This window comes from Pseudopipra pipra, chromosome Z (genome assembly GCF_036250125.1).
Source record: "Pseudopipra pipra isolate bDixPip1 chromosome Z, bDixPip1.hap1, whole genome shotgun sequence".
Classification (NCBI taxonomy): domain Eukaryota; kingdom Metazoa; phylum Chordata; class Aves; order Passeriformes; family Pipridae; genus Pseudopipra; species Pseudopipra pipra.
The window spans coordinates 25,773,494-25,796,622 of record NC_087581.1 but is presented as its reverse complement, the minus strand read 5'-3'; the positions used below and the strand labels follow the sequence as shown (position 1 = coordinate 25,796,622).

General features: G+C 39.5%; 1 protein-coding gene across 10 annotated transcripts in view; it reads left to right on the top strand.

Moving 5' to 3' along the window:
• Nucleotides 1–23,129, top strand: part of BRD10 (bromodomain containing 10) — an 84,725-nt gene that overhangs the window by 36,495 nt on the left and 25,101 nt on the right. For 4 of the 10 annotated variants that reach the window (XM_064643244.1, XM_064643245.1, XM_064643242.1 and 1 more), the window contains 3 exons: nt 2,957–3,072; nt 9,370–9,557; nt 11,717–19,629. In XM_064643244.1, coding sequence (XP_064499314.1) covers nt 2,957–3,072; nt 9,370–9,557; nt 11,717–15,345 — 3,933 coding nt within the window. In that variant the 3' untranslated portion in view covers nt 15,346–19,629. Of the gene's footprint in view, nt 1–2,956; nt 3,073–9,369; nt 9,558–11,716; nt 19,630–20,523; nt 20,626–23,129 lie in introns of those variants that run through there. The other 6 variants (XM_064643248.1, XM_064643246.1, XR_010427048.1 and 3 more) reach the window with 5 other exon arrangements.

Genomic DNA, 23,129 nt, shown 5'->3' with positions numbered 1-23,129 from the left:
GTAAAGAAATTCTTCCTCATGTTCAGGCAGAACTTCCTGTGCATCGGTTTCTGCCCATTGCCTGTTGTCCTGTTGCTTGGCACCACCAAGAAGGCCTGGCATCATCCTCTTGGCACCCTCCCTTATAAGCCCTGGACATCCCCTCTCAGTCATCTCTTCTCAAGGCTGAACAGGCCCACCTCCCTCAGCTTTTCTCATAAGAGATGCTCCAGTCCCCTCATCTTTGTCACCCTCCACTGGACTTGCTACAGGAGCTCCATGTCTCTGTTGTACTGAGGAGCCCAGAGCTGGACACAGCACTTCAGATGTGGCCTCCCTAGAGCTGAGTGGAAGGGCAGGATCACCTCTCTCAACCTACTGTCAGTGCTCTTCCTAATGCACTCCAGGACACCACTGGCCTTCCAGGCCACAAGGACACACTGCTGGCTCATGGACGGCTTGTTTTTCACCAGAACCCCAGGTCCTTCTCTGCAGAGCTGCTCTCCAGCAGGTCAGCCCCCAGCCTGTACTGGTGACTGAGATTATTCCTCCCCAGGTGCAGGACCCTGCATTTGCTTTTGTTGAATTTCAGACAGTTCTTCTCTGCCCATCTTTCCAACCTGTCAAGATCTTTCTGAAGGTCTGCACAGCCCCCTGGAGTATTGGTCACTCCTCCCAACTTTGTGTCCTCAGCAAATTGGCTGAGGAGGCCTCTATCCTGTCATCCAAGTCATTGATGATTAACTTAATGCTGGACTGGTGTTGAACCATGGAGGACACTTACTAGGAACAGGCCTCAAACTGTAGCTAGCTCTAGAATTCAGGGTGCTGGGATTGGTTAGGTTTTTTGTTCATTTTTGTAATCAAGGAGAAAAGTAACTTACATTTGTTCATCGTTGTTCTTCTGTGAAGTGTTAATGAAGCCAATAAAGCCTTGAAGTCTGTCCTTGACTAAATGTTCTACTTGTATCTGGCTGCCTGATACATTTACCACTTCATTTATTCAGTCTGCTGATATTTATGTCTCATAAATACTCTTTTTTTTCTATGTAAGCTGCAATCTTGGCTTAATTAAAGACCAGTTAGTCTTAGAAATTCATAATTTCACATTTTTACTTTGTAGTGATTTTTCATATCTTTTTAATGCTACATTTTCACATATCCCCTTCTTTGCTATATCAACTGCATGTACAGAATTTCTATATCATAATATTAGTGGTATTGTTTATTTTTGCTATTTGATTTTTGTTTTGAGACAATCCACTAGTACTCTGTAGTATATAAATTCATCCTTTTAAAACTGTCTATGAAATGTTTTGTATCTCTTACAAGAAAAATCTGTGCACATAATATTCGTATGTTAACAATTAATTCTGTTGATTACTGACACTAGGAGATGATATCAGATGCCCCAGTAGGCTACAGTGAGCACAGGGCTGTTTTCTGTTGCAGTGGCTAGTGACAGGTTTTATGCTGCAGTGTGTTCGTTACACGTGCAGATGTGACTGGCCATAAGTGAAGGAAATTAAAATACAGTTTGCTGGCTTGTCTGTGTGTTCAACAGTGATCATTATGTGGTAATGTAATATAATATCCTACTTAAAATCTTTGCTTTTATAATTTTAATTTAAGAATGAAGGAGTAATTATTTGTTTTGTTATGTAACGTGTAAATGATTGCTTATAAAAAATAGATATCTGGTCTTCAAACAAGCTGATCTTGCTGTACATTGGAGGGATCTGCTGAAATGTGTAAAAAGTCCTTAGGAAGATCATTCTTGTAGACTACTGAAAGGCAGCTATGTCAAGCTTTATCCAGGTTTTCCTGCCTTACATTTCTTTGTGTGCTAGACCACAGGAAGCTGTAAAGGATATAAGAGCTGTGAAAAGCTAAATATGTATATGAAATAAGTAAGTCCCCAAGTCTTGCTTCTTTTACTCGCAGAACCATAGTCTCTTTACTGTCTTACATCCTATCTGACAAGTCAAGAGCTAAAATCCTCATTTACATAAAACACACAGAGTTAGTAGAGTGGGAGAAGTACTAGAGTACACCACTTCTCTTTTATAGCAGTTACATATATATCACTGTTCAGTCTTTTAGCTAATGAACTACAGAATAAAGTTTTGGGAAGAAATATTTACTAGGGATATCTATGAGTGTTAAGGGGTGAGTTCTGCAGCACCATGGCTGCCATGGTTGTCATTTCCCAGTGTCTTTAATCCTCGTTCAGACTTTCCTGATTTAAGAAAATATTGATTTTTTTGTGAAAGATTATAAGACTACATATATTGATTTTGAAAATAACACCATTCTTAATTATACATTTAAATTAAAAGCTTAAAGATTTTACATGGGAAAACTGGTCTTTGCTGCATAGTCTGTTGCTTCATAAAATACCAATTTGCAAAACTTTTCTTTTAAAAAAACCCTTTATCTAGAACTTTAAATAAAATGTAATGCAAAAACTGTGGAGGTTTTATCCCTGAAAATTACAGGTTTTGGTTTTTTTTTTCCCCAAATAAAATGATAGAATTTATACCACTTCTCTTAAATGAGATTATGGTAAGATTTTCTGTAGAGATTTTATCTCTGATTGTGAAAAGTTAAAATGTGGTTGATTTCCCTGACCTGAATGAATTACTACCTATGCTAGTTACTCATTTAAGTAATTTTAAACACATAGTGTGTTTGCAGGATCCTGCTTCAGTTTTAAGTTTGAGCTATAAAAAATTAGCATACTTGCAGTATTGCTTTTTTAACTGGGACATTATATCTCTCTAGTTTAAAAAAAAAGTTAAAGTATTAATGTCTTACATAGCTTAAGTGTAGATGTAACTCTGAAACTTCTTGCTATTTTCTTCCAGTTATTTTCCTCATATACTGTATTAGTGTACCAGGATTATTGTAGTACTAATAAAATCTAACAAGATTCAGGTCTAACACAATGATAAATAAATGGAATTTATGTTTTCAGGGAAGATGGTACCACCGGAAGCAAGCAGTAAAGGAATTGCATGGTACGTTGTTACGACTGCTTAATGAACTGTTACCATGGGAACCAAAGCTAATTAAAGCATTTCAAAGAAACAGGTAATTAGCTGCTTTTTTTTTAACAGTGGTGCATGAGATGAAACATGGAACAAAATTCACCTTTTAAACTAATCAATGAATTGGCTTCTCTCAAATAAGTTAATTGAAAATACTTTGAGGAGAGGCATGAGGCACTGGTAGTACTTTAATTGGAAGAAGTATTTTATATTCCAGACCTATCAACTTTAAATAAAGTTGAGTTTACCCTCTAATGGCTTTTCATCCAAAATGTTCTAGAAACCCTAAGTATGCCTGTAAATAGTCTATCACAATACAGCTAGGATTTGTACTGCTGCTTATTTGGTTAAGAGAGGCTGAAAACCTTTCTCTGTAAAACTATACTAGGGCTTCTTAGAATACTCTGAGTGCTTCCTAAACTTACCTAAATTGGCTGTTAATGAATTCTCCACAGAGCAATTCTTGAAGCATTGTTTTGAGGTCTTGGTAACCCTGTAAATTAGAAATGCATCTGGAATGAGGCATGTCAGAGTGGCAGATTTAAATCTAGTAAGGGCAAGTAGTAACAGTGAAGATGCTATCCTGATTATAAATCATGGAGAGATTAGGTATTGTCTTCAGGCTTGGTGCTGTTCTTGTTTGTCAGCCATATAGCTGTTGCTATAGTCAGACCTTATTTTTGCCACATAGACAGTTAAAGAACAAATAATGATTAAAAGCTTGAACTCTGTGACAAAGGAGAGCAAAAGTTAGGCAGCTGCTTAAATGTTGAGTGTAAACTTACAGCTATGTGGTGCAAAACTAATGCTGAAAAGTGTAAAAGGTATTATACTTAAAAAACCACAATAACATAACACTAAAGACAGTAAACAGATAGAAATACTAAGATTTTGGTTCCTTAGTAGCTCATTTAATGGATATCACGGATGAACTAAAATTCTTGTTTGGAAATTTAGGATATTGTTGAGCATTTTGCTTTAAACAATTGACCCAAGTACAAGTTTTGGGTTTTTTCTATTTGTTTCTATTCACATTTCTGTTCATTTTCCTTGGCTGTTCATTTCTCCCTGTTTTTTTGCAATTTAGATTCCTTCTGGAAATAAGGCAGATAGTATTACTATTAGGAAGGGTTTAATTTTCCAGTACACGGGGTTTCCAGTTTTTATCTTTTTTGTAAATTCTGGTGTGGAATGGTTTGATGCCCAGTATTAGTTCTTGTTTAGTGAATCACAGAATCATAGAATGGTTTGGGTTGCAAGGGACCTTAAAAATCATCTAGTTCATACGCCCCTGCCATGGGGGAGCTCACAGCCCCATCCAACCTGGTCTTGAACACTTCCAGGGATGGGGTATCCACAGCTTCTTTGGGCAACCTGCTCCAGTGCCTCATGAACATTGCATTACAGAATTTCTTCCTAATATCCAATCTATGCCTACTCTCTTTCAGTTTGAAACTATTCCCTGTCACTACATGCTCTTGTAAAAAGTCTCTCTCCATCTTTCTTGTAGGCTTCCCTCAGGTCCTAGAAAGGCTGCAGTTAGGTCACCCCAAAGCCTTTTCCAGGCTGAACAATCCCAATCCTCGTAGTCTTTCCTCATAAGAGAGGTGCTCTAATCCTCTAATCATCTTGGTGGCCTCCTCTGGACTTGGTCCAACAGGTCGATGTCCTTCCTGTGCTGAGGACCCTGGAACTGGATACAGTGCTCCAGGTGGGGTCTCACCAGAGCAGAGCAGAGGGACAGAATCACCTCCCTAGACCTGCTGGCCATGCTGCTTTTAATGCAGCCCAGGATACAATTGTCTTTCTGTGCTTCAAGTGCACATTGCTGGATAATGTCCAGCCTCTCATCTACTAGCACCCTCAAGTCCTTCTCCTCAGGACTGCTCTCAGTCCCTTTTCCCCCCAGCCTATATTGATACTGGGGGTTTCCCCAACCCAGGTGCAGCAGTTTGCACTTAGTCTTTTTAAATCTCATGAGATTCCCATGGACCCACTTCTCAAGCTTGTCCATGTCCCTCTGGATAGCATCCTGTCCTTGAGGTGTGGCAATCACACCCTTCAGCATGGTGTCTTCTGCAAATTTACTGAGGGTGCACTCAATCCCTTCATCTGTGTAATTAATGAAGATTTAAATAGCACTGAGCCCAGTATGGACCCATGAGAAACACCACTGGTCACTGATGTTCATCGGGACTCTGAGCCATTGACCACTACCCTCTGGATGCCACTGTCCAACCACTTTCTTATCCACCTAACAATCCACTCCTCAAACCTCTCTTTCCAGTTTACAGAGAAGGATGTTGCGGGGGATCATGTCAAGGGCTTTACAGAATTCCATATGAATGACATCTATACCCCTTCTCTTATCCGCTGCTGTAGTCATTCTGTTGTGGAAAGCCACTCGGTTGGTCAAGCAGGACTTGCCCCTGGTGAAGCTGTGCTGGTTGTCCCAGATCACCTCCCTGTCCTTAAAACGCCTTAGCAGAGCTTCTAGTAGGGTCTGTGCAATGATGATTCCAGGCACAGAGGAGAGGTTGACAGGTCAGTAGTTCTCTGAATCCTCTTTTCAACCCTTTTAAAGATGGGTACAATGTTTCCCCTTTTCCAGTCACCTGGGACTTCAACTAATTGCCATGGTTTTTCAAGTATCATGGAGAGTGTCTCAGCAACTACATCAGCCAGTTCTCTCAGGACTCTGGGGTGCATCTCATTGGGTCCAACAGACTTCTGTACATTCAGATTCTTCAAGTGGTCATGAATCTGATCTTTGCTTACAGTGGAAGGGACTTTGCTCCCTCAGTCCCCTTCCTGCTGTCCATCCACTCAGGAGGTGAGGGAAGAGAGTCGGCCATTGAAGGCTGAGGCAAAAAGTTGTTGAGTACCTCAGCCTTCTCAATGCTGCAGTTTTTCAGCCTTGTTTATCAGAGGGGGTACACCTCCTTTGACCTTCCTTTTCTGGTTAACATATCTGTAGAAGCCCTTCCTGTTATTCTTTATGTCCCTTGTCATGTTAAGTTCCAGATTTGTCTTGGCCTTCCTCACCCATTCCTAAAGAACCAAGCTTCATCTCTATACTCTTCCCAGAGTACCTGTTCCTGTTTCCTCTGCCTGTGCATTTCCTTCTTGCCCTTCGGTCTGACCACCAGTTCCCAACTCACCCATGCTGATCTCTTGCCTTCCTTACCTGATTTCTTGCCCATGGGTATTGCCAGCTCGTGTGCTCTAAGAAAGACTTCCTTAAAGATATGCCAGCTCTGATCTGCTTCCTTATCCCTGAGGGCAAGGGCAGTTTCCTAAGTGATCCCGTTGACTATCTCCTTGAAGAGCTGGAACTTTGCTTTCCATAAGTTCAGGGGCCTAACTTTACCTGACTCATATCCCTCAGGACTGCAAATTCCACTGATGCATGATCTCTACAGCCCAGATCTTGATGTTGCAGATTAGCTCATTTATTTGGTGCCCATCATGTCCAGTATCACATCCTCTCTGGCAGGGCTGCTGTCACAAGAGCCTGCGGGCATGATGCCTCCTGTAGCTGGATTAGGAGAGCTTTGTCAATAGGCAACCCTTAGTCAGGGGCCTGTAATAAAAACCAGCCACAAGGTTCCCTTTGTTGCCTTGATCTCTGATTCTTACACACAGGCTTTCAACCTGCTGGTGGCTGTTCTTCAGAGACAGCTCTTCACACTCAAACCACCTCCTGAAGTAGAGAGCAGCCCTATCTCTCCTTCCTCCCCTGTCTCTTCTGAACAGCCTGTAGCCATTGATAGTCTCACTCCAGTCATGTCCCAAGTTTCAGTAAGGCAACAAGACCATAGCTTTCCAGCAGCACAGTGGCTTCTATGTCCTCCTGTTTGTTGCCCATGCTGTGTTGATGTGGCTATAGAATACAGAACTGTCATTTATAGTGTGTTCCAGTGCTGTATATGAGCTATGACTGATAGGAGTAAATTTTAGTCTGGAACTGGATGGTTGAGACCTTACAAGTATGTGTGCTGATAGCTAGAGAACCATGCACTTAGAGTGCAAGATAACTTCTGGGATTAATTAATTCAATTAATATTTCTTAGTATTTATGTTTTAGGCTGTAACCCTAGTTTATTCTACAATGCTGAGTATTTCCATGACATAACTGTTTGGACATACACATAGTATACCAGGGAACAACTCCATCTGAAAAACAATGTTTCTAAATCATGTGGAGGAAAGAAAGATGGGTGGAGGATTCTAGGTCAGTGTCTTGATCTGGTTCATCATGCAGCTTCTAGGCAGCTCTATAGCACCAGTGACAGTGATGAAGAAAGGTATCATGTAAAAGGAAAAAAGCAATTGAGTAAAATTTGCTTATGGTGGTGTAAACATCAGTACCACAAGTCTCGCTGTCGTTGCTGTGTCTATAGGGCATCTCAGTGAACTACTAATGTCTGCTAAATGAACAACAGTTCTGAACTGAACACAGTTCTGAGTTGTGGAGGGCTGGGCAGAGTTCCTTCCTCCTTATACCGCACTATGGAATAAGGGTCTGGAGTTTTCCTTCCTTCCTTTTTTATTGTCTTTAACTAGTAGGAGCATACTTTATGGTCAAAATTGTTTTCTTTCCCTTCTGAAAGGTCCTCTGGTCTTTTCAAAATTATGACAGAGAATGATGTTGAATGGTGTTTGAATAGCAGCAAGGTTTAAAACTAAAAGTTACTTGTGCCCACTGATTACAGCGGTTCACTGACCCCACAGAGGTTCCTCAAAAGAAAAAAGGGAATTCCATCCGGAAGCTTTAATACAGTAGTGGTTCCCTGGTATCCTTCTATAGTTCTTCCACACCTAGACTCCAAGCTCAAAACCCTAATGACAGAGTTGAAGTATTGTCCACACTGCATCTTCATACAGGCTTCAGTGTTGTCTTTTCTCAATGAGAGTGCCAAAGCTGTGAGTAAACAGTTAGGTCTCACTGACCCTTAGCAGCCCCATGTGGCCCTCCATCCACACCACCTGTCCATGGGCCCAGGATCCCCATTTCAGGTCATTCTGCAGCCTTCAATCTCTGCCAGTTTCTATGCCAGTTTCCAGCTCAACTACGTCAGTTACTGTGCCTGGCCATGGGTCTTGCTGATCTAGACTGACTCGCAGACTGACCTACCAGCATCATCACTGTAGAACTGCCCAGAAATCATTCAACTGGGTCCTGACCCTGGCAGCTGTCACTGGACCTGGTCCTAATCTGAACCGTTAAATTGATTACCCAGCCTGACCTCAGACCTGCCTCAGCACCAGGAACTTGTTGTTCTTCTGGGCTCTTAGTTGAACCCAATTACCCCTGGGCCTGCCCTGCTTCCTCATTCAGGGGCAGGTGTGCTGGCTGGTGATGCTCTTGCCCTGTGAGCTATGACATACTTGGCTCGTCCCTCTTCACCTCTTAGAGAGTCGCTGGCCATTGCTGCACTTAGTGCAAGCAACTGTTATTTTAATGCAAAAGAATGGGTAAATTTAAGATCTTATTTATACTGTCATAAGGGTTAGGTCCAGAATAGAGTCTAGATTCTATTCCACACAAGGTGCTAATTGCTATAATTTATTTATTCATTTGCTAAATAATCCTTCTGGGTATTTTGTTGGTAATCACCAGCTGAATCCTGAAGTTCATTGTATTTGTACACTAAAATAGCCACTAGATCCTATCTAAACAATGGTTTAGAAGAAGGGACAATGGAAACGTAACAGTTTAGCGCTATCAAGGTAAGTGGATATGTTTCTGAATGGTGTTCAAATGATTAAAGTAGCTATGTATTTCTGTCATGTACCTATTCTTTAGTGGAGCGTGAATCTATGGAAGCGGTAGTAACAGCTGTTCTAATGGCACAGAGATAAGAAAATGTTCTCTAAGGAGAAAGTTACATTACAGTCCCATAGCTGGGCCAACAGCACGATGCATTTAAGAAAAACAAGATTTAGTTACTTCTCTAGCTGGGGTTGCTGTCAGAGAAAGGAGTAGGCTTGTTACAGTTAATACTCAAGTCCATATAGGTATTTCTGTCACAATGCAAAGCCAAGGAAGAAACCGAAGATGGATGCAGTAAAATAGTGATGATCATATTTGACTCAGTGTTTTTGCTTATTGTTAGAGAACTTAATGACATAGAATTCAGTTTGGTAAAGGAAAGGATCTTGCTGTCACTTCAGATTTTCCGGGTTTCAGAGACTTGCAGACAGAGCTACACTGAAATTTTTTGAGGGGCACAGGCAATTAAATCTATACCAACTTTTTGTATGGCAGCAAATAGAAATAAAAATAATGTTTAAAACAGTGTGGTTTTTTAGTAAAGTTAGTTTTGTTATTTTCAAGGTCTAGATTGAAGAAGGACTATGATGACTTTAAAAGACATCCAGACCATGATAAATTTACCAGAGAATTGTGGAGTAATGATGAAAGTGAAGTTGATTCTGGCAAAGAATCTTTTGCAGTAGTATGCGGTAAATCATCAGAGTCTGCAGAACATATAGAAGTTCCCAAAAAAGATCACTCAGACAATGGTAAGCATTTACTGGAATTCAGGAGCTTGAACTTGATTCAGGAGCTGAATCAAGGTGATTTGGGAACTTAATTTTTCCATGTGAGCTTGTGTCCTGCTTTTTACCTTAACTACTACTGTGATAATACCAAAAGAGCTTGTGGTCTGCATCTGTCGTATGTAGACTTGAAGAGGGCAGACATGACCAAGATGAAAATTCTGCTTTATTCAAGTGTTTGGCATTTCTTTTTGTGCTTAACTATTTCTAGGATAACATAGTAGACTTGTGTGGTATTTACTTTTATGGTGGGTTGACCTTGGCTCGCTGCCATATGCCCACCCAGCCCATCTGTCACCCCTCTTCCTTAATGGGACAGGGAGAGAAAACAGTGTAGAAATGCTCAAGGGTCAAGATACGGACAAGGGGGATCACTGACCAGTTACTGTCACAGGCAAAACAGACTCACTTGGGGAGAATTAATTTCGTTTATTGCCAATTAAAAATAGAGTAGGATGGTGAAAACCAAATACAAAAGCTAAACCTGCCCCCCCCCTTTCCCATTTCCACCTTCTTCGAAGACTCATCTTCCTTCCCAATTCTTCCAACTCCTCCCCTCTCAAGTGGTACAGGAGGGATCGGGGCTGGGGATTGAGGTCAGTTCGTAAGAGTTAGTCTCTGCTGTTCCTTCCTCCCCTCTGCTCCAATGTGGAGTCCCTCCTATGGGATACAGTCCTTCACAAACTGCTCCAGTGTGGGTCCTCTACACAGACTAGAGTCTTTCAGGATAAGACTGTACCTGTGTAGGTCCCCCATAAGCCACAGTTCCTGTCAGGACCCTACTCCAGTGTAGGCTCTTTATGGGCTGCATCTTCTTTCAAGCCATATTCACCTGCTGTAGAATAGCATCCTCCACAGCCTGCCATGTACATACCTGTTCCATCTCCTTCATGGGAGCTGGTCAACCTGCTTGATCATGGGTTGCAGGGGAATCCATTCCAGTGTCTGAAGTGCTTCTTTCCCCTCCTTCACTGACCTTGGTGTATACAGGGTTGTTTTGCCTACATTTTGTCCTTACCGTGCTCTGTCACACCCTTCTGCAAAGCATTTTCCACAGGACATCACCAGCTCGGCAGACAGGCTTGACCATGTCCTGCAGTGGATCTGTTTTGGAGCCAGCTGTGTCTGGCACAGGGCAACTCCTGGCCTCTGTCCTCATAGAGGCCTCCCTGCTGCCCCACACTGCCAAAACCTCAATACATGGCCCCTCTGTCTGCCGGGCACCCCTGCCTGCATCCTCAGCCATCTTATCCACTTCATGCATCCCCTGCTCACTGTCTGGTCTAGCTTGATGCTCAGTATGAAACTGGGCATTCACATCTTTGTCCCACAGGCACCCCACCCTCACAAGTCCACCTGTTCTACCAGCCCAGACCCCAAGCCCTCCTGCTTACTTGCTAGTCTGGCTTGAAGTTTAGTAGTGAATACACACACACTACCCCCACATGCACTTAATTTGAGCAGGATACAGACATTCACCCCGCAGCAGATTGCAGCAGGCAGACAGGCTGTGACCTCTTGCAGCCATCCTTGCAGCTCCCCCTTCCTCTGCACATCCCTTCATGGATTTGTATAGCTCTACCAATTTCCTCACCCCTCCCAGCCCAGTCTCCAAGATCTCCCCTGGTTTATAATCATATCAGGTGCAAAGTCCAGGTTGATCTTCCTGCAAGGGGCATATGCAGTTTCTTGATAGCCCATCAATCGGTGTGATTGGCGAGGCTGTTTCTTGTCATTGTCTGCATTTTTATTTTGTTAGATCTGTGTCTCTGTGTATCTTTTTTTCCTGGCTTCTCCCTTTTTCCCTTCAAAATAACCTTGCTGGAATAAACATTCTTATATCCTCACATGCCATTAACAATTTACGTGAATGACCAGGTTTGGTTTTCCTCACTGTCTCCCATTGCCGATCAGGTTTCAGTTCCTGAACTGTTTTTGTTTATTACTTCCTCCTTTCCTTATTACCCCCTTTTTTCACTGAAAAAGATCCTTGACCAGATTCCCCTAAAGAAGCAGACATTTCCTTCCATATGCTCTTGCAAATATTGCCTTTAGGTAGACACTATAAAATTGTTTTGGTTTCAAACATGTAAAATGCAGTTTCTGTTTTAATATCCTTGCAGATGAAATGAAACTATTAGAGATGAATTTACCTGCAGGAAAAAACAGAATTCTGAAAAAAGAATCAGCTTCTAAAGAAATCCAGAAGACACTGCCCAAATGCATTAAACGACAGTTCAAGCAAAATAGTTGTCTGGATCAAAGCACTAATGAGCTCTCACCAAGGAAGAAAGCTAAGCTGAGCACTGTTGAGACTGTAGTCCAGAGTTCAGAAAGTAGCCTGCAGCCGGATAGTTGTTTAACTGAGCTAAAACAGTTTGAAGGATCAAGTTTAGAGTTTTTTTCCTTGACAGATCCTACAACATCAGTATCAAACTTTCTGAAAGGGACCAAACCCATCCAGGCCTTGCTTGCCAAGAATACTGGGAACAAAGTGACCTTAACAAATCAACCGTCGCCTCCCCCAGGCATAAATGTATCGACTTCTGAAAAGTCAGTTTTACCACCTTTGGAATCATCGGTGATCAAACCAGCATTGCCCTGCCAGGCCAGTTCAAAGACTCCCTTACAAATGGTATACAAAATGCCGAATGGCCATTGTGTACCAATAGACCTACATAATAACTCAGTGAAAATTCAAATGCAAACTGTGACTGACCCTAAAACTGGAGAAAAAGTCATGCAACAAGTTCTTATTTTACCTAAGAATTTTCTTCTTCAGCAGCAGGAAGGAAAAATTGTGTCCAAGGACGTTCAGCCACTACAACAAAAATCATCTGAGCTGCACTGTACATCTTTACCAAAAGTGTCAAATATCAGTGTTTCTTTAACACCTGTTCTGGTGACAGGCTCTGCAAATACTACCACTCAGTCACCTACTACAATTTTTAGCAAGAATATTACCCACTCGTCACAAGTGTCCGGACCCATGAACAATACACTATCATTGCCTGATGTAACTTCAGCAGGTAACTTACCATCATCAAAAATTAAGGTGAACCAAACTGAAACTGACAAAATCAAGACTACAGTTTTGACTGCTACATTCCCTGTGTCTTTGACTTCATCTACTCCTTCCACAGCTAGCCAGTCCTTGATACCAGCAACAGCATTAAGTGGGTCTGCGAACGCTGATTCTGCCTGTCATAGTCTTGCATCGCAGCAGCCAACTGACTCCTGTGAAACTAGGCAAGAGTTGAAGACTGTATGTGTAAGAGAATCACAATCTATTCTGGTCACAACACGAGGCGGAAACACAGGCATTGTTAAAGTGCAAACAAACTCAGACCAAATTTCACCTAGTAGTTTATCTTCTAGTTCAGTTTTCACTTACACTTCTCAACTTCAGGCCTTTCTTGTACCAAAAACCACAGCATTATCATACTCTACTCTTCCATCTCTAGCAACAGCCACATCTGGTTTCCCACATATTGGACAATCATCTGTTTCTGGATTTGCCCCCTCAACAGCTTCTTCTGTTAACATTCCAGCTTTCCCAGCTGATTTTACCCAGGCAATGGAGAAAAATATCAAATTCACACTACAGCAGCCTCCTGTTGGGCACACTTCAGGTCAAGTAATAGATAACTCCTGCTGTGTGTCCTCTCCTTTATCTTCCGTTTCATTAGCTAGCAATGTGATGTCCACAACTCCAAACAGTCCTGTTAGTGTGACTAGCACTGGACAAAATAACACTGTCGTAACTCCAAATTCTTCTGTACAGCATCAAGGGGATACTAAAACCAAAAAGAATTCTGTTATACAGTCTGAGTCTAATTCAGCAACAAGTGGGGATTTAGTCAGTGGCACTCCAGTCCAGAAATTTACATTAGTTACAAATTCACCAATTTTATCTCCCTCTGGAGCATCAGGAGTCAGTATTATACCCTCTCCAGCATCCACTGCTGTTAATGCTCAGAAACTGGTTTTTGTTAACACACAAATTGCCAGTGGCCCATCAACCACCAATCTAGTTGCAGAGTCATTGAGACAGAACCTTCCTTCTTCCCTAACCAAAACCTTTGTTAATGCTACAGAGCAACCACATTTGGTTTTGATCCCATCTACGATAGGAGCACCAATAAGAATAAATTCATCACCAACTATTGCTCAAGTAAAAGATGTAAAAATTGGACTAAATATAGGTCAGACCATTGTAAATACTAAAGGCAATGCACAGGAGGCCCCACCAGTTAATATATTGCATCCTACCATTTCTAAAGGAGAAGACAAAAAAAACATTGGCTTGGCGCTGTCTTTGACAAGTAGCAGTACTGTGGTTCCTGCTCCAGCTTTTGCTGTGTCAGCTAATGAATCCGTATGTGTTGCGACAAAAGGCGAAAATGCCTTTACAGTAACAATGGCACATGCCTGTGTAGAATCTGTTTCAGTAGCACCAAGTGGGACTACTACTAGGACACAGTCCACTGTCTTGACTGGTGGCAATGATTCCTCAAGAATAAGGCCAGTTCTGGGTAATCGACTTTGTACATCAAATATTGGAAATATGGGTATATCAACTGTGAAAACAGGACATCTTGCTTCATCTCTGCTGATTTCAACCACACAACCAACAGTATCTCCTCAAAACTTAGCATCTGCTTTGCAATTTCCATTAATTAGCTTGCCTGGATCTGCAGCCGCCCCCCAAAAGGTGTTACATACAGTTCCTCAGTTAGCAACAGTTCCAGCTCCTCTTCTAGTATCAAAAAACCAGTTGCCCACGCTGCCTCAGTTTCAGTCATCAGGAACTTCGGCTGGTATGTCAAGTCACACAGGTATTCACAAACCTCAGAGTGTGTTGCCCTCTCCGTCACCAAATACAGGTAAAGTCGTTAGCTTTCCCAGTTCCTCTACCCTACAATGCCAGCAGGTGCCTCTCAGTACAGAGAAAAAAAGTCATGATTACACTTGTGCTTCTACTGCTCAGATGTCTTCAGCTTTACCAGCTGTAACAAGCAAAACCGGAGGAGGTCAGTTGAATGAATCTTGCATTCAACAGAAAATAGTCATTAACACCTGTATGCCTTTGGCACCTGGAACTCAGATAATGATTAATGGTACTCGTTTTGTTGTTCCACTGCAAGGCCTTGGAGCTGGCAGCCACGTTCTTCTTCTCTCCCGTAATACGAAACAGACTCCTTTAACTGTTAACCATGGTCAAGAGGCTCAAGGTGTACCAATTGTTAATCCAATAACCTCAAAAATCATCTTAGCACCAAGTAATTCATTGGGTTGTCAAATATCAAAACATCCTTTGAAAAGCTCCACGAAAATGATGAACTCTTTTGGTGCCGCAGATGCTTTACCCATCGTACATGCAACGCCCCAGATATTTAGTACTCCAGCTAGCTCATGTACTCCACTATCCGGGGTAACACTGTCTGTGTCTTCAGTGACAAAATCTCCTATTAATGTTGTAGCTACATCTTCTGTTGTTTCTGCCGTTCATCCTCCGAATTCTCATTTGCCAAGCAACACTTCAGTGTTTCACTTAGACACTTCTATCAAAAAACTGTTGGTCAGTCCAGAGGGAGCCATTTTGAATGCTCTAAATACTCCAGCACCAAAAGTTTCTCCTCTGTCTTCATTGCTGCCTCCTGTTGTTGTGTCCACAAGCAGAAATCCTACCACTGTCTTCCCTGCATCTCAGTCATCTTGCCTTGATAAACCTGACAAAGCTGCATTCTGAATTTACTGCAAATGAGCCACTTTGAAATTTTGGGGCATTCCTCAGACTTTGGAAGTTGTAACTATTGGATAATTTCTTACAACCAGTTGATTTACTCAACATTACTTAAGGTTGCAGTTCTTTCCTGTTCACCTGTGGGGATTAAGAAGAAGAAAAATTTTAGTTTGTCAGAAGTTTTCAGAGAGTTCTTTAGTAAAAAGGTCAGAAATGACCAATGAGTTCATTAAACAGTTTGGAGAAATCTCACCTTTTGCACATGTTCCATCTTACATTACGGACTGTTTGCCAGTGTGTTTTTGACAGTATATGTCTTCTTTTATTTGTGAAATTTATTTTTGATCTGTTTCTTTAAGGAAAATATTTATGCATTGTAAAAATGCAATCTATAGAGTAGAATTGTACATATTCTTGAATTCCTAACAGTCCATACTAAACAATATGTACAAAGAACTATGCTGTCTTATTTATGTTTGGTTTACATAGTGTATAGTTTTTTAAATATTTTAGTAACTTTGGACCAGTGTACTGTTTAGCAACTGCAGAAGAATCTGCATATAATAAATCAAGTTGCTTTACTGCTTTGTGTTGGCAATAGTTAAAAATATGTGTATCTGTTACACCGTGGCAGAATACATACATACATACACACATACGTATATATATATGTATATGTATATATATGTGTATATATGTGTGTGTGTGTGTGTATACACACATCTTTCTTTTGGTGTGTGGTAGAATGAAATTATTTAACCTGTTTTGCTTTTTTCTGCTTTTACATTTCACATGATTTAGCAGGAGTTGGAAGGAAGGCCTTCTTGTTGATCCTCGTGATGCAGGGCTGGATAAGCCATACTTCATCCGTTCTTAATAAATGTTTGGTTATATTGCCTAAATAACTCCAGTGATGTGGTAAGGCTACAAGTGGCTCTTCAGACACCAGTCTAAGTCACACTGGTTGCTGTTAAGGACTAACATGTTTTGTCTTAAAGCTCATAGATCTGTTGAACAGTTTGTTACTCTCTTTTTTACAGCCTTATATGCATTTCCATATGTCTGATGACTGTAACAAGATCACTTGTTAGTCTTCTATCTAGCCATAACAAATGACCCATTTTTTTTCACCAGTCATACTTTCTAGATCTGTATGTTTTTCTTTAGCTTATAATTGGTCTATCTTGAAGGATAGCACTAAAGCATCACATAATATTAAAGGAAGCTTTATTAGTGCTTTGGGGATAATAATATGTTACAGAAACCTTCCTTTTTTATGCGGTGTATTCAGTATTTGTTGACTTAGTTTCAGCTTTTGATCTGATAAAACTTTTGGGTTATTTTCTGCAGATCTGCTGAGTTCACAGCTGCCTGCTGCAGTGCTCGTGGAGATAAGTTTTTTTAGGTATCTTTTGAGATTTTGCATATAAAGAAAGGGTGCCCATCTTATTTTATGGAAGATGATGATTTTAGAATTGCTATCTTTGTATGTGTTGATTTTTTGTAGAGTTTGTTTGGTATTTTTTAGAAACTAGAAGGGAAGATTTCAGAAGAATTTAAAAATGATAATTGCCTTTCTAATAGCTATGACTTCAAAGGGGATAAAAGCTTACATATCTGTATATAGCAAAATTCTTAGACTGAGTTTCAACAAGATGAAGCTTCAGCCTTTGCTCTTCATCCTTTTGAATTTTCTACTTCCCTTCCCTTTTTGCTATACTAGTTTGGCAGTTTGGATATTGAGTTGACGAATAGGACTACAGCTTACTCGCTCTGTGTCGGCTGCCCTTTGTATTGTTCTGAAAAGTAGCCTGGTAGCTAGTTTGCTAGAGTTTTGGGAAAGTGGGGGGAAGAAAGGCTTGTGCCTTCCGTAGGAACCTTTCCTTTTGCACTAACTTAAAAAATTACATTGGGAAATTGCATCTTTCCATCTTATCTCAGGGCTGGGACAGATGGAAGCTGTCAGTTTTGGGATTAGAGAAGGTTTGTTTAAATTTTAGGAAAAGCTACCTGCTACACCTTTGTTACTTCTCATTAAAGGCATTTTGTAATGGATTTTGAAAACACCTAGCAGTAAGTATGTCTGTCCATCAGAGTTCACAGTATTAAGAATTTTGAAATCTGACTGCACATTACAGTTGAATGCTGCAGTGACTTTTCCAACAGAGGAAGATGGCAGAGAGTGGCAGTTTCTTCATGGACATTTTACATACTCTAAAACCTCATTTTATTTCCATTTCACTGGTGGAACCATGGGACTCACTTTCTTGGATTTTTCTATTTTCTTGCAATGGCTGTTTTTTCCTTTTTTTTTTTTTTTGTTCATTTAGGTTTGTTGTAGAGTGAATATCTATGCTGTTTGAAAAGCTCAAGACTAGGTTCTGCTGTTGCAGATATTCTTGATGAGAGAAAAAAATCTTGCATGACATTTTTCTGCGTGCTGATGTAGTAGAAAGATTTATGCTATAATTGATTCTAATAAAGAGAGAAGTTAGAAAAGCTGAACTGAAAAACTCAGGACTCAAGTAACTTGCCTGAATGATTTCCAAGAAATTTTCTGAATTAATATGATAATATTCTATGATTTTTATAAATATTGTATAATTTGGAAGACATGTACTTTACAACACGAAAAGTTTGAGTCAGTTTAATTAGAGTTTCATAGACTTTTATTCTCTACTAGACATGTGTTCAGATTCCAAGTCCTATTGGAGAAGGACTTGAGACTGCTATGTAATGGGCTTGCATCATTCATTATGTAAAACCAAATTTTAGTAATTTTTGCGAATAAAATTCCTATTCCCAACACTGTTCTCCAATAATATAAATGTCAGTCAGAGTTAAGGTTTTCTTTCAAATGCAAGTAAATAAACATTGACACTTTGCTATGTACCTTTTACTCTCTACCAAATGTATCGTGCTACTTATAGCACAAAAAGAACTGTGAACAAGTGGATTATATTCACAGACACAATGAAAAAGCAGAACTACCTGCATCTTTTCTTGAATTTTAAAACACATTTAGTTACACATAAAAACAGATATATAAATCAACCTTTTAACAAAAGGTGTTCAACTTTTCAGTGCTTGTAAAATGCCTTACTTTTAGATCCCTTCTGATATTATTTACAGCTATTCATACACTATATTATATACAAAACTTTGGATTTATAAATTACTTTGAATATTTTGAATTATATCCTTTATATTTACCTAAATTAACATGTTCTGCACAGTAATTTTGGTTTGCTCTGAGTAGAAAATTACACTTATTTTGCTTCACTGTTCAAACCCACATCTGTGAGCTGCCATTTTCTCCTAGGGATTCTGCCCCTGCCACACTAGGAACAGTTAAATTTCGCGTGTATTATTTGTTATAAAAGTATCTGTTCAAACCAAGTGTGTTACTGTGAAGTCATTCAAACCCATGCTGATTCACTGTGTGACATAGCAAAGGGTACAATGTGAAAAGGAAAGCAAAAATTCTCCTGATAAGTGAAGAGAAAATAATTTGTCTCATGGGAGTAGGTCAGAAAATTACTAAAAGCTAGCATTTGAAGGGCATCCATAGCTTTGCCACAGAGTTAGTTTCATAGTTGGTTTTCCTTCTATTTTGTGGTAGTGCAGAGTTTCAATTGCCCAAAATGGTTTTAAATTAATTAATCATTTTTATTAAAGCACAAATGTTTGTTATGATGCAACTCTTTCCTTTAAAAAGAACAGCCAGAGGTGCTCAAAAGGACTCAAACTCATGTAGCCTGTTGTCTGTAAGCTGCACCTGAAGAGAGTTAACTGACTCAAAGTAGGATTAGTAATGCCGCATCAGACTTTAGGTCCATCACATCTCTTGAGGCAGTCAACAGTAGCATTCCAAAAGAGCACAATAACAGGCCTGAATAATCTTCTAGTATCCACTAATCTGTGAGCCAGAGTCTTCCTCATGCAGCTGTGTTTTTCTTCAGTTTAATAGCTTTCAGTGTATTTCTCTTGATGAAATGGACCAATCCTTTCTAGAATTTTTGAAAGCATGTAAACAAACTGTTACCATCCACAGCACCCAGTGGTAAAGAATTTGTAAATAAATTTCCTTTTTGGTTTCAGAACCTGGCACCTGCTAGTTTCATTTGATGCAAATAATATTTATATTGTAAGATGCAATAAGCCTTTGCTGTTTAGTCATTTTTCCATGTGGCCTGTGTAGACCTTTGCCATGTTGGTTGTCTCTTCTCTAGAATAAAGAGAAATAGTGAATTCAGTTATTTCCTATATGGAAGTAATTAGTTGCTGTCATTGTTGTGTGTGCCTTTTTCAGTTTTACTGTGTCCTTGTGGGATCAGAAGAGCGCATGTTCTAAAAGCACCGAATCTATTCAGCGGTGTGTTTATGTGTCTCATAATTATTTCAATGTTTGCGGGTTGGTTTCTGACTATTATTTAGCCTTATACTAATTTTTTCATAGAAATATTAATTTTAAACCAAATACACATCAGTATCAAATTCATTTCATCCTATAAAACTATACCACTTGCAGTATATCATGGCTGTAAAGACATGGTCTTTAAACCAGGCTACTGAAACCAGTGCAAGTCTGACACTCTCCCAGTTCCTGTTTTTGTTTGGTTTAGTTCTCTTGAAAATGTAAAAGGACAAGCAAAATTATTTTGATGATGGTTTTTTAATTCTCATTATTTTTATGCATAGAATACAAGGTTAGGTCTGTATATTAGATGCATGGTCATTTTATACACATTGACATCCAGATAAAGATTTTTTAGTTGTTGAAGAGGCCACTTTATAAATGTGATACAGAAGATTGTTATTTTAATATATTTTCCTTGAAACCACAGTGGCATAAAAACAAACTTTAAGATCTTGATAGACATGTATTTTCTTAATTTCTCAAAATATGGAATTGTTTGGGCAATAGACCTGGATGTGTGGCGTAAACTTGGTAACCAGGACATTTCGTTGTTTCATATGTGATTATTCCAGAAGTTCTTCAAAAAAGTTCTTATAGTATCTTTTACTACAATCTCAGCTAAACTACACATGTTAAATGAAAATGGTATGTAAAAGCAGTGTAAAGGAAATGTAATTAATTACTTATAGTATTTCTTGAAATTATGTTTGTTACACAGAAGGTCTATTAAAATATGCATAAATATGATTTTCCACCTTTTGCAGATGAAGGCAATGAAGTACTGAGTTCTCATAGCAACATGGAGGAACTGGGAATAGAATCCTTGGTCCCCTGAACTCCTTCCAGCATCCCATCCATTACTAAAGGTTAGACAACTAGATTACTGCTTTATTTTCCCCTATTTTTGCTTTTTACAAAGAAGAAAAAATTATTTAGAAAATTAAATTGTTTTCAAGAATGTGAGGGGCATTGACAGATAGCATTTATAGAAATTAAATAGCGTGGGAAAGCAAGATAGTAAAGAAACAACTGTGATTTTTGTGATTGTCTTCAGTCTTTAGAACTTTGCTTGTCAATATTGATGTATAAAAAGAAGACAATACTCTTCTTTAATTATTCATATTGATTCCATCTAGTAAATACACAAGCATGAGATCAGACTACTTTGGCTGGCAATAGGTCATCAGCACCTGGTACCAGCATATACGTTGAGATCTGTCCAGATAATGTGCTGTTATTTGTAGAATCATTCTTCACTCTTTTTTTTAATCACATACAGCAGTGAAATAAAACATCAAAGAGGGATTAGTGACAGGGTATTACTATGTAGCCACAGGGCGTCTTCTTGTAATAACGAAAGAGCGGAATTATGATGGATTTGATTTACACAGTATAAAAAGCAGGTATTTTTACTATTATAATCAGTTACTGAGAAGAAGGAATTGCTTACATCTATTTATAAAAACCCTTGTCAATTCATATTAGCAACACACAAATACTAAAATTATAGTAGTTTGAGGCTTTTCTGTCCAGTAATAATATGGTTCATCTACATGCTATGCCTTCAAAATATTGTTCTTGCCTCTAGAGTGCTCAGAAAAACAAAAAGTGGGAGAGGCCTGTCTGGAAGTATTTTACTCCTTCCATGGCCTAAGAAATTGATGCAAAAGCATAATCTTTTGTTATAAACCATCCCATATTTGAAAGTGAGCTTCTTTGGCACATGAAATGCCAGCGATGCATTTCATTACAGCAGTCCAGTCATTGTATGAGCTGCACCTTAAACTGGGCATTTGTCTCACTATAGTGGCCAGCAGAGAATGCTTAGTGGAAAGAACAAGAAATAAACAAATATGAATTAGTTTTCCCCAGTATGTACACACATCATCTAAAAGTAATTCCAGGAGAATTTTGTGAACTCAGCCTGAGTTTGTCTGTGACATGAAAGAGCAGATTTTGCAGCCAAAGAATCAGGTACTGGAGAAAGGTGAGCAGTAATTCAGAGAAGCAGAGCAGAAGAAAAAATGACATAAAAGCATAAAATTGCTTCTCTGGTTTAAGAGGTTGTAGGAGAAGCTAAACAGCTAAACAGAATCCTGCTAAACAGGAGAAGTTTTGAGTGAGGAGTTGACTGAAATATCATTGTTGTCCTTCCTGTTGGTGAGGCCAAAATCTAAGAAATGTACATTATATGGGCTGCATATTCCAAGACTTAAAAATGTAAGAAAGACAGGCTTATTAAATCTGGGTCAATACCAAAAATGTTCAGGAAGGGTTTTCTGGAGATATTAAAATAGGAGTAATAGGCAGGCATCTAATACCTTCTAATCTTTGCAAGGATTCCTCGACAGGTGATTAATGGTCAGGGAATATTATATTACTATGTCACTTACTATACGATTTTGTTGGTTTTGTGCAAATCCTGAAGCAGTTCCAGGTTTTTTCTGAATATGTTTACCAGATGACAATCCTATAATTCCTCCTGAAAACAACTGCACAAGCAAATCCAGCGCTGAACGGTATCTAAAAAGGGCAGCTGTTTCTCTCCAGAGTGTCAGGAGCAATGAGATGGTTGGGGTGTATGTGATGGTGTGCAGAAATAAAAATCAATTACTTCTGCCAAGGTAAGTGGGAAAGGACAAATTGATAGAACTTGGAAGATTAGACCTTTTTCTTAGAAGATGCTTTTCAACAAAAATGAGTCAGATCTTTTCCCTAATAGCTACAAGAATGCAGTGGATGGTAATGTAAATTAAAAAAAGAACCAGGAGGAAGGAAGGCAGCTGTGTAAGCAGAGAACATGGCAAACATGCAGCAGAGCCGTCTGTTTCTCACATCCAGAAATGAAAGTTAGCAGAGTTGGAAAGACCTTACAGAATTAGTATTGAAAGACCACAGTATTTATATTAAGCCATCACTCTGTCTTATATTGATTTGAACTCAACTCGTGTTTGATTTTTAAAAGCAAGAAAGTGTACTCTTATGTCACATGAACACAGAGATGTACACCAACAAAGTAATTGATATTTTACCAATATTAGACATAAACATGAATCAAAATAGTCTGGCAATGTTATATTTTACTGAAAAATGACAAGCAGTATGGCTAATACTAATACAGTGCTTAAGCCAAGATAATATACATACATCCCCAGCTACAGCAGGAGTTAGGCTGAAGGAGATTGCTGAGGTGAATGTCACTGGACTATCTACTAACCAGCTGCAAATGCCATTCCCATTACACTAGACTGGTGAGACTCTAAAATAAGTGCTTCCTGTGGAAAGTTCTTGGTACATTCTTTTTTCATAGCTCTCTGACATATGTGAAATATACACTTCTGGCTCATGGCTCGGTGTTTGCTATATGGTT